The sequence below is a fragment of the Drosophila ananassae genome, chromosome XR, assembly GCF_017639315.1.
Source record: "Drosophila ananassae strain 14024-0371.13 chromosome XR, ASM1763931v2, whole genome shotgun sequence".
Taxonomy (NCBI): Eukaryota; Metazoa; Arthropoda; class Insecta; order Diptera; family Drosophilidae; genus Drosophila; species Drosophila ananassae.
The window spans coordinates 10,026,326-10,038,576 of record NC_057932.1 but is presented as its reverse complement, the minus strand read 5'-3'; the positions used below and the strand labels follow the sequence as shown (position 1 = coordinate 10,038,576).

Here is a 12,251-nt window from a genome sequence, read left to right as displayed (position 1 = left end):
CTCTGATCAGGCCGTATGTATGCTCTTATTGCCGATATCACCGATCGATTTACGCGTTCGGAAGCGTTGGCTTGGGGAGAATGTACCGCGGTAAAGGTGTGAGTTACGTGATACTGTTCCATTAATTTGTCAAACGCATGGGAACGAAACTGAGAGCCATTGTCGGACACTACGGTTTCTGGCACTCCATACGTTAAGAACAATTCTTCTTCCAAATATTTAACCACAGTACTTGTGTCAATTTTCCTCACAGGTTTCAGAAAAACGTATTTGGAAAAATGATCCAAGACAATAAAAATACCTACATGGCCGCTTCTCGATCTAGGATAAGGCCCGAGAAAATCCATAAATAACCGTTGGAAAAATCGATGGCTTTCTGGAGCTTTCCCTAAGGGCGGTCGTAAAATGCAATTTAATGGCTTCGTGGTCCTGCATACCTCGCACGCATTCACATAAGCCTTTACATCTGGCACTAGCCCAGGCCAAAAATAGTAACGCCTAACTCTTTCGATGGTCTTATGGATGCCCCCATGAGACGACAAGGGACTATCGTGTGCTTTCGCTAGTATTTCGGGAACTAACTCCTTTGGAACCCAAAGTTTCCACGCGAATTCGTCGTGCATGCATCCCCTGTTAGGTGTTCGGCCTTACGATAAACGAAACCTTCGCCAGTCTTAAGGTCAGGAAAATTAGTTTCGTCCGCCTTCACTTTATTCACTAAGTCTGTGTATTCCCCCGATCTAAAATGCTCCGAGCTCAAATCCAAAAGTAGTCCGTCTCGCAAGTCCAACGCGGCTACCACTTCTTCATTAACCCAAGACAACACGTCGGGAACCAGATTGAGGGATCCTCTACGATGATCAATCTTGAATTTGTACCTTTGCAATGATAACGCCCATCGAGCCAAACGTGTACTCAAATCCTGATTGGACATCAGCCATTTTAATGAGGCATGATCTGTGATAATTTTAAAGATCTGACCTTCGACATAGGCCCTAAAATTCTTTAGTGCCACTATTGCAGCCAAACATTCTTGTTCCGTTACTGTATAGTTTCGTTGCGCCTTGTTCAACTTCTTTGAAATAAAGCAAGTAGGTCGCTCGTCTCCTTCCTCAGATACTTGTACTAAAACTGCTCCTACCCCTGTCTTACTGGCGTCACAGTGTATCTCGAACAGTTTTCCGAAATCGGGGCTACACAAAATGGGCTAGCGGTTTTAATAATTTCTCTTTTGCTCCTTATTCCATGGCTGGTGGGGTCAACGGCCTTTCGTTTAACGGGTCTTGATTTCGTTGGGTTTGCAAATTCCCTTATTCCATCCCTGCAGTTAGTTTTCCGGCTACTGGGTGTTAATTTTCCGCCGCCACTGTATTATTAGACGAAGATGATGATGATGGGGAGCGGGATGAGGTTCACGGACTAACCGATCGAGGTTTAGCCGCTGCTGATCTGGGAGCCTCCACCAGGAGGGCTCCCGGGGTGCTTTGATGTGGACCGCCTGAATCTTTAAAACGGCCACAATAAGTACCCTGGAGGTATTAGAAACCATATTTTATATTCACCTGATAAATTTTGATAAGGCCGCAACGAGGTCGCGCTTTTATAAAGCCGCGAAACAAAAAACAAAACCACAAACACAGGCTTAGGCTGCCCTTATCACCGTTGCAAATCTAGATAAGCGTATGCATGTAAACACAATAAAAACATACGCATGATCTGCGACTTACTTGGTATTTGGGGATAACAAAAAAAAAAAAACCACTTTGCACTTGCGCTGATCTTGCGCTGATAAAATTTACACTCGCAGAGAGAGATATTATTAGGCGTCTGCACTTGGTGGGGGTTTGATAGAAAAAGGCCGAGCATGGAACAACCATTATTTAGTTTACCGGAAATGCAGAACAGCTGATATTGCAGCTTTCCTAAGCCTCCCTGCTGCAGCTGACTCCGCTTAGCAATTGGGCAACTCCCAAAGTAAAAGCTTTACTTTAACTTTCGGTTATAAAAAACCAATTTACAAAGCCGATATGTATATCGTTTGTATTTGTTTACAATTTTAGTTTTTTTATTTATTATATTTTTTTTTTTTTGAAAAATGACTCTTCAGTCGCCGCTACAAAGCCCCCCCGAAACATTCAGGCTAGGGTATTCTATTCCTGGTACCCTAGACTGATACCGACTGAAGAGGCGCTATTGTTTTATGTCCTTCGCGTGATAAGTGCCTATCAATTTCCCTTGCAAATCCTCTAGTTCGTAATACACGCTTCCCAGTTTCTTTCGAACCCTACACTTAACAAAGGACGGTCCAAATTTAACGTTGTAGCCAGACTGGAAACAGCTCTGCCTAAAATTTCTCCGATACACTTCTTGTCCTTCCTTAAAAGTCACGTTTCGAGACCGCAAATTGTAACTCTTCTCGTTCTCGTCGTGCTTTCTCTGCATTAGGCGACTCGCATTTTCTCGTGAAACTTCCAAAGAATCCTGACGGTCTAACTTCAGCGCTCGATCGTCTAATAAATTTAACTTTCTTAACAAAGAATACGTGGTCCCGGAAGTGATCATGTGTTGCCCGAACACCATATAGTAAGGCGAGGTCCCTAAACTTGAATGCGTTGCTGATCTCAACGAATAACATATCTTACTTAAATTTTCGTCCCAATCCCTCTGATCAGGCCGTATGTATGCTCTTATTGCCGATATCACCGATCGATTTACGCGTTCGGAAGCGTTGGCTTGGGGAGAATGTACCGCGGTAAAGGTGTGAGTTACGTGATACTGTTCCATTAATTTGTCAAACGCATGGGAACGAAACTGAGAGCCATTGTCGGACACTACGGTTTCTGGCACTCCATACGTTAAGAACAATTCTTCTTCCAAATATTTAACCACAGTACTTGTGTCAATTTTCCTCACAGGTTTCAGAAAAACGTATTTGGAAAAATGATCCAAGACAATAAAAATACCTACATGGCCGCTTCTCGATCTAGGATAAGGCCCGAGAAAATCCATAAATAACCGTTGGAAAAATCGATGGCTTTCTGGAGCTTTCCCTAAGGGCGGTCGTAAAATGCAATTTGATGGCTTCGTGGTCCTGCATACCTCGCACGCATTCACATAAGCCTTTACATCTGGCACTAGCCCTGGCCAAAAATAGTAACGCCTAACTCTTTCGATGGTCTTATGGATGCCCCCAAGAGACGACAAGGGACTATCGTGAGCTTTCGCTAGTATTTCGGGAACTAACTCCTTTGGAACCCAAAGTTTCCACGCGAATTCGTCGTGCATGCATCCCCTGTTAGGTGTTCGGCCTTACGATAAACGAAACCTTCCCCAGTCTTAAGGTCAGGAAAATTAGTTTCGTTCGCCTTCACTTTATTCACTAAGTCTGTGTATTCCCCCGATCTAAAATGCTCCGAGCTCAAATCCAAAAGTAGTCCGTCTCGCAAGTCCAACGCGGCTACCACTTCTTCATTAACCCAAGACAAAACGTCGGGAACCAGATTGAGGGATCCTCTACGATGTTCAATCTTGAATTTGTACCTTTGCAATGATAACGCCCATCGAGCCAAACGTGTACTCAAATCCTGATTGGACATCAGCCATTGTTGCGGCGCAAATGTGTTGGCTCGACCGACCAATAAGTATTGACAAATTCTTTAGTAATTCGACTTTATTATTTATTATTTAACTACAAGTTGGAAAAGAAAAACTTTAAAAAACTTTGTCTTTTTTCTCCAGTCGATAGTATCGCAATGTAACGGTAGATCAGTTGTGTGGCCGTTCACCCATATAAGCCAAAATCCCTTCTTTTTTTTCTAATAGGACCATATTGAAGGGATCGAAGCAAAATTTAAATATCGGCGGCAACATTCTTCCCCCCGTGAACGTCCTTCGGATCTTCACTTTCTTTTAAGCCGACGTCCAGGACTGCTATTTTGGCTACTGGCCCTGCGTACTTGTCCATCCTTGGCAATCACTATGTCAGTTATGCGTCCTTTGGGCCACGAGTTTCTGGGAAGTTGATCGTCGACGACAACTACGATGTCTCCAATGGCTAACGGTGGGCGTTTGGTAAAGCACTTGCATCGTCTGGTTAGTATAGGCGTGTATTCCCTTATCCAACGCTTCCAAAATTTATCAGCGAAAAGCTGCGTTTGGTGCCATCGTAGCCTCAGGTCAGTGTTGTCTTCTAACATTGGCTTGTAACCGCTCGGTGATCCCAGGAGTAGATGGTTTGGGGTTAAAGCCTCTTCGTCTTCGGAATCTAGAGAAACAAAGGTTAATGGTCTGGAATTTAAGATAGTTTTAGCTTCCATTAAGGCAGTTCGTAAAGTTTCGTCGTTAAAGTTATTTGTTGGGCAGATCGATTTTAGGACTGATTTAACAGATCGAACAAGCCTTTCCCACGCTCCTCCCATATGAGGCGCTGCCGGAGGGTTGAATTTCCATATAATTGCGCCATAGAGTATGGTTATATTGTCGAAGTTAATCCTTTTTAGTTCCTCCTTCACTACCCTTTCTGTGGCTTTAAAATTAGTGCCGTTATCTGAGTAGATTTCTTTCGGTACTCCACGAAGTGCCATGAAGTTTTTTAAACACATTATGCAGGAACTAACGTCAAGTTTGTGGGCTACTTCTAAGTGCACGGCTCTCAAAGTTAAGCACGTGAACAGAACTCCCCTACGCTTTTCCTTGTGCCTTCCAACGTTGACAAGGATCGGGCCGAAGTAGTCTATTCCGGTATACGTAAAGGGTTTCTCAAAGGAAGCGAGTCTGGCAGCTGGTAGAGGGGCCATTTGTGGGTGTTTAGGTAAGGCGGTTATGATTTTGCATTTTTGGCAACTCATTCGGACTTCCTTAAAAAGAACTCGCAGACGTGGAAGTCGGTACGTATCAAATTTATTGTTGTCTCATGGAGCATGTGATGAGATCTTTCGTGATAATCCTTGGCGATTAAGAAGGTAATCCGTGATTTTTTGGGCAGTACGATGGCGTCACCTGCTGGGTTCAATTTGTTCATTCTGCCTTGCACACGTATGACACCTGATGCATCCAAATAGACGTTTAGGGCGATAAGCGGGCTGGCTTTATTGATGCATGATCTGGATTTTAAAGAGGTGATCTCGGCAGCATACAATTCAAACTGCGCCTGTTTATATAGCCATGTCTTGGCTGAGCGAACGATGTCAGGGTTTAGACGTTTAGGCAAAGGTTTGCCACAGCATTTGGCACGTAGCTTCTCGATATATAGGAGGAAATTAGCCACAGCCCTGTATAAGCGTTTCCAGTCCGAAAAGTAGTAAACTGCAAATTCGAAATTCTTTAGATTGGTTGTTATGAGTACATGCTTACGTAATTCAATCTTGCTTGTTTCTTCATTAAAGGACACGTCCGGTTCTGGCCATTCACCCTCCGGCTGGATAAGAAAGTGGGGCCCTTTAATCCATCGAGAAGCCTCTGGAGCCTTCACGATTTTTGTGGCTAAATTTGCTATGTTTTCTTTTGTTGGAACCCAGCGCCACTGATTAATGGTAGTATTATCAATGATCTCGCCAACTCGGTGCATGACGAAGGGTTGGAAGTTGCGTGGGTCGATTTTTAGCCACTGAAGAACAGTCTTAGAATCTTACCAGTAAGTGCAGTTATCGATTCGTAAACCTCGCGTGTTTTTGATTTTTTTTGCTAGTCCGACTCCCATAACGGCTGCCAGGAGTTCCATACGTGGAATGGAGACGGGTTTCAGCGGTGCAACCTTGCATTTTGCGGCTACTATGACTGTATCGACATTGTTTTCCTTTTTTATACGAAGATATGAAACTGCGGCATAAGCGTATTCGCTGGCGTCTACGAAGGTATGTAGATCGATTTGCTCTGCTTCTGGTAGCAATCTGGAGTAGTGACGGGGAAATTCCAACTTAGTAGCTTGTAGAAGGACGATTTTCCATTGCATCCAAAACTGAAGTAGCTCTTCGGGAAGTTCCTCATCCCAGTCTATGCCTGACCGCCACACTTTTTGAAGTAGCATCTTTAGGCCGATTGTGTAGCAAGAGATTAAGCCCAGTGGATCAAAGACGGACATGAGGACCTGCAGGATTTCTCGCTTGGTTGGTGTAGCGTCTCCGTTCAGGACATCTCTTTGAAGTCTTGCGAACCTAAATATATACTTAAAAACGTCGTGTTTTGGATCCCAATACATACCGAGAACCTTTTCAGGTCCACCAAGTTCCTTTGGATTGTGGGTGTTTAATTGGCGCTCTCCAAAATGATGCATAACCGCGGCGGAGTTTGAGATCCAGTTTCTTATTGTGAATCCTGCATTCGCATGAATATGCTTGACTGCTGATGCCACTGATACCGCCTCGGAATCATTATTGTAGGTGTCGATGAGATCGTCCATATAGTGTGCCTTGGTTATGGACTCGTATGCTCGAGGATTTGTGTCTTTGAATGCCTCTGCGTTTTTGTCGCGTACATAATGGGCGATACAAGGTGCGCAGCAAATTCCGAATGTCATCGAACGCATGACGAAGGTCCTTGGGGTTTTTTTGTCGTTATGGAACCATAAGAACCTTTGAACTTGCATATCGCTTTCTTGTATGGTAATTTGATGCAACATCACTGCAATGTCGGCGCACACGGCGATACGGCCAACTCTAAATGCCATAAGAACCTCTGCGAGTGGATTTAGATAATCGGGTCCATTTAAAATAAAATCGTTAAGAGATTTCCCGTGACTTTTCGCAGCTGCGTCCCAAACCAATCGTACTTTATTAGGTTTATTAGGATTTAAGGCGATGAAAATTGGGAGATACCATACCCGATGTTCTTCCTTATTTATGTCTGCAGGTTCTAGTTCGATTGCATATCCTTTAGACACAAGATTGTTGATTTGGTCTTGAACTCGCTCGAAAAATTCTGGATCTCTCTTGATTTTTGACCGCAGGCATTCCAGGCGTCTTAAAGAAGTTGAAAGGCTTTCTGGGAGCGTAGCACGGTCATCTCGCCAAAGAAGACCAACCTGGTAGCGGCCATTTACCTTTTTGCATGTGTCTTCAAGAATGCGTATGGCCTTTTTGTCATCTTCTGATTGAAGCTTTCGTGGAGCTATAGGGTCTACAATAAAACTATCCTTGATGGCTTTGTCGAGTTCGCCCCAGTTGCATTCGTAGTGATGTAGAGAAACATTTTTGCTTGAGTTTCCTGTTCCTTGGATGCTCCATCCTAGAGCACATTTTGAGGCGATGGGTTCGTTGCGTCTTCCTTCACGGATTTTTCTGGGAACTGCTAATGCCCAGTTGTTAGAACCGATAAGAATCATAGGCTCTGCGTTATAATATGATTTCAGAGGCAATCCATGTAAATATTTATACCTTTTGCATAGTTTGTCTGCATCAACGGTCTGCTTTGGTAATGACAGCTTTTTAACAGAGTGCACTTTGTTAAGCCACATCTTTTTCGAATTTCCAGTCTCTGATATTTGAAGTTGCGCTCTCTCTGAAGTATCCTCCATTCTGGTGGTGCCGCGGTCCACTGTAGGCATAGCGGTTCATTTGTTGTGGCCCTTCCTCCTTCAGGAGTACGCTTTCGATGAGAGTTACTGATGAGCCTTCGTCCAGAAAGGCAATTGTATTAATGAAAGTTCCTTTTCCATACAGAGTGACTGGCAGAATTCGGAAGTATTGTTCTGATTGAGGTGCTCTGATTGAGGTGGATCTCTATGAAGTAACGGGTGATGCTTGGATTGGCAGTTGTCGACTCCGCAGTCGCGCCTGGAAAAACATTTACGGCGATGGGCCTTCAAACATCTGTAGCAAGCCCGAGAGTCGTTTATAATTCTTTGTCTTTCTGGAACAGTTAGCAGCTTAAATTTTTCGCATTGGGCGGCGGTGTGTTCAGTAGAATTACACATAATGCACGTTTGGCTCGCTCTGGTTTCTTCCTGGAGATCGACCTCCGTATCGAAAGTTGCTTCGTTCGACGATCCTCGTCGAGTTTGTGAATGGGTGTTTACACTGTTGGTCTTTGCGCTAGATCCGGGTAGTACGGTAGAGGCTGCTTCCGCTAGTTTATATAGCCAGTCGCTGAAAGATTGTATTATGGGAATCGAATCGCAGCATTGATGCATAGCCCAGCTTAATTTGTGATGAGTAGGTAACTTGTCAACGAGTTCCCGTAGCAGCATTGGATTGTCCATGTGTCTATGTAACCGGCAAGCTTCCATTGTGGCGCAGGCGTTGCGGACTGCCATGGCGAAGTCTATTAGTGTCTCCAGCTTATCTTTGTACACGTTGATTTCACGGATCCTGTCTATCAGTCGATCGAGGATTTGCTCAGGTCGTCCAAAAAATGTTTTCAGCGTACTGATGACTTCTGGAACCAGTGTTGGTATCAGCAGCTTATCACGGACCAACTCGTACGCTTTTCCCTTCAAGCATTTTTGAAGCCGCTGCATGTTTTCTGCGTTTGAAAAGCCTGCTACAGTGCAACTGTTTTCGTACATACTTATGAACATGGGCCATTCCTCTGGATTACCGCTAAATGGGGGAAGATCCGCTGGCAAGACTTGTCTTGCGGCTAGTTGTGCAGTAGTTGGTCCAATCTCTGGGAAGGGGATTGTGTTTACTCCCTGTTGCTGGGCAAGAAAGGTATACTTTTGATGAATGTACTTTCTTTCAGCTTCACGCGTCTCTTCAAGCATTGCCAACATTAGATTACTGTTGCTCGGGGCGCTTGTCGGCTCAGTTAACTTGAAGGCTTGTTGCTTGTTGGGTTGAATTTGTGGTTGATAGGCATCCAGCTGTTCCTGGGCAGACTTAGCGCTATTAATGGATTGAACTTCCTGTGGATGCGGTGGTACTGGATAGTCGCTGCAAGTTGAAATTACGTCGTCTTCCTCTTCCTTACAGAATGTGCATTTCCACGGACGCTCTCTTATGTTGGCATCGACTCCAGCGCAGGCAAAGTGAAACCATAGCTTGCATATGTCGCATTGGACCCAGTTTTGGACACCGCTATTTAGCCGACTTTTTTTGCATATGTTACACACCGTTGTATCTTGCTCCGTAGGCATTTTGGAATGTCAAGATATTTATGTAAGTTATCACCCGGCACATTCGAGCCCCTCCCTTTGCTCAGCATTATTCGCCCCTACCACTACGCCCTGAACTCGACCCAGACTCTTAAACCCGAATCCACAACTTAAGCACAATTCCCAATATTCAAGTGCTGTGCAACTAAGTCACAAGTGTGCAACTATGTACGCTGACTAAAATGTTGCGGGAGAGCTGACACAAAACTATAAGTGTTACGCTGACTCTTGACACCGGATAGCTGACTCCACATCCGCCGACCCCACACACGCCGACACCACACACGCTGACGCCGCGTATAGAATTGGAGTGGGAGATCAGCCAATTTCGAACCGACGACCGGAGGGCCTCAACTCTGCGGAGTCAGTCTTCTCCGGACCTCTGAGCATCGAAGCTGAACCTGAACATCCTGAACCTAATCTACAGATTGTACCCTTAACATCCTACTCTCGATCTACTATCAACCAAATTGTTAAACTAAAAAGCGAATAATAAATTGTAACTACACATCGAACCATGAAAGGAGTACTCATTATCAGGTGACCAACCATTGGACACCTTAACTGGCGCCCGAGCGGGTAAGTAGAGTGAGTGTATTGCGAGTGCTGAAAAGTGTTTTCCCAAGAAAAAATCAATCGAAATGTACAAACATAGAAATCCTTCTCGAAAAAAAAAAAAGAAAAATATTCTTCGTTTTGTCCCCAAACAAATTCTTTCCCCAAAATAAAATAAAATGAAGAATAAATAGGAAAAAAAGTTTCCCAAAATAAAGCAAAAAAAGGGGAAAATGAATAGTGAAAAATTTAAAAGTGTAGGAATTTTTCCAAAAAAAAGGGGAAAAATGAATAGTGAAAAATTTAAAAGTGTAGAAATTTTTTCCAAAATAAAATAAAAAAAAAGGGAAAAATGAATAGTGAAAAATTTAAAAGTGTAGAAATTTTTTCCAAAATAAAATAAAAAAAAGGGAAAAATGAATGGTAAAAAGTTTAGAAGTGTAGTAATCTTTCCCAGAATGAAATAAAAAAAAGGGGACTAGTGAAAAATTTTAAAGTGTAGAAATCTTTCCCAAAATAAAATAAAAAAAAGGGGAAAAATGAATAGTGAAAAATTTAAAGGTGTAGAAATCTTTCCCAAAATGAAATAAAAAAAGGGAAAATGAATAGTGAAAAGTTTAAAAGTGTAGAATTTTTTCCCAAAATAAAATAAAAAAGGAAAAGAGAAAGTGAATAGGAAAAAGTTTTAAAGTGTAGAAATCTTTCCGAAAATTAAAGGAAAAAAAAGAAGGAAAAGTATAGAAGTGAAGTAACGAGGGGTTTTTTGTTTTTTCTTTCAAAAAATAAAAGAATAAAATCAAGAATAAAAAATAACGTAAAGTTTTTCAGAGTAGAACAAAAGTGAGGAAAATGGTTGGGAAAAGTGTAAAAACAAGCGTTGTGATAAACGTGTTTTTTTAAAAAAAAAAAAGAGGAAAAAAATAATAAAGGAAAAATGAAAATTTAGATAGGGGAAGACGAGAATAAAAAGCATTTCCTCTAAATAAAAAAATATAAAAGAATAAAATTTTTTTTAGATAGGGAAATTTTTAGAGAGGTAGAGGATTTTTTCCTTAAGGTATAAAGAAGTAAAAGAAAGTAAAAGTAAAACATTAAGGTATGGGAAAAGAGCGGGTAATTTAAGAACGAAAATAAGAATGAAATTTAAAAATGAAATCAAAGAATTACGAAATATGAAACAAAATTAAAAAGAAAAAGAAGAAAAATATGTGTTGTAATAAAATAATGAAGTAATTACCCACCGCGGCGGTTTGCTACCATAGCATATTCGCGGGTGCTAAAATATTGCTTCATATAAAGAAATAAGAGAACCACCGCGAAGACATTCGCGAGTGGCAAGAATTATAATAAAAAAAAAAAAATATAAAAAAGGGTTGTGTTGTGTTACAAAATAAAAGAAACGGAATTACCCACTGCGGCGGTTTGCCACTGGCATATCCGCGAGTGCTAAAATATTGCCGTGTATAAAAAAATAAGAGAACCACCGTGAACACATTCGCGTGTGGCAAGAAAAATAAACTAACAAATAAAGATAAAATGGTGTGTGGCAACCTGCTGGAAACGCTAAGAGGTGTGGAATGCACCCAAAAAAAGCTGCCCAGTGGGTTGTGTGAGCAACCGTACCTGAGTAGGCCTGCGGGCTAAAACGGAACAATACGGACCACCGCGCCCAGTGCCAAAAAAATACAAAACACAAGACAAACCCGAAACCAGAATTTACAACACACAAAACAATAGAAAACCTAAAAGCACGAAACAAAAAAGAAAAAACTAAAACGAAACGAAAAAGAAAAACTGAAAGTATGCAACAAAAAATAAAATTAAAGTATGCAACAAAAAAGGAAAACTAAAAGTATGCAATATACGCAACAAAACAGCACCCGTAATACACACTCACTCTACACCCTATTACAATTAAATAATATTATATTCTGCTATTCCTCATATTTAAAAAAATTTCTTTTTCTAATTATCAGAAGAAATTGAAGACGAGCACGAGCACTCCAATATCAATACACAAATACTTGTAAAGGGTGAGTAAAGCGCTTCCTCCCTTCCTCCTCAAAAGATAATAAATTCAAACAAAGATTGAATATTTCCTTTGACATAAACATAATCATTAAAAAATTCAAACACCATTTACGAATATTAAAAATTATATTGCAAGGAAAAAACAAATATTAAAAATTATATTGTAAAAAAAAAAAAAAAAAAAAAAGAACAAAAAACAAAAAATTCAAACACCATTTACGAATACCAAAAATTATATTCCAAGGAAAAAACAAATATTAAGAATTATATTGTAAGAAGAAAAAAAAAAAAAAATTACAACCACCATTTACGAATACTAAAAATTATATTTCAAGAATTTAAAAAATTAAATTGCTTACTTACGTACTATATTTTATACGACTTACACGTCATTCTCTTGGGACCCCTTGGCATAGGTCTATAGTATTTTTCCTGAATAAAACATTTTCCCCTTCCTCTTGAAATGGAAGAAATCAAGGCCACCCTGCAAAAATTCGACGAGAGCCTTAAGACCCTCTTAGATCAGGTTGTAGCAGTTAAGGAAGATATTAGGAAAGTCGGAACGAGGGTAGCTACA

The 12,251-nt window shown here is 41.3% G+C and overlaps 1 protein-coding gene across 2 annotated transcripts; it reads right to left on the bottom strand.

Moving 5' to 3' along the window:
- Positions 1-4,695: 4,695 nt before the first annotated feature.
- LOC116656444 lies at positions 4,696-7,153 on the bottom strand. Of its 2 annotated transcripts, none has more exons than XM_032456061.2 (2): positions 6,199-7,150; positions 4,696-6,152 (listed from the first exon to the last, which is right to left on the bottom strand). In XM_032456061.2, the coding sequence occupies exon 2, from the start codon at positions 5,564-5,566 to the stop codon at positions 4,844-4,846; it is 723 nt and encodes a 240-aa protein (XP_032311952.2). In that variant the 5' UTR covers positions 5,567-6,152; positions 6,199-7,150; the 3' UTR covers positions 4,696-4,843. The 2 variants fall into 2 exon arrangements, with proteins under 2 accessions (XP_032311952.2, XP_044573274.1); XM_044717339.1 differs by having other exon boundaries at positions 4,739-6,152; positions 6,199-7,153.
- Between the last annotated feature and the right edge of the window lie 5,098 nt (positions 7,154-12,251).

Excerpts from the sequence above, each read along its gene's own strand:
- LOC116656444 (XM_032456061.2), bottom strand. The coding sequence starts at position 5,566 with ATGCACCGAGTTGGCGAGATCATTGATAATACTACCATTAATCAGTGG.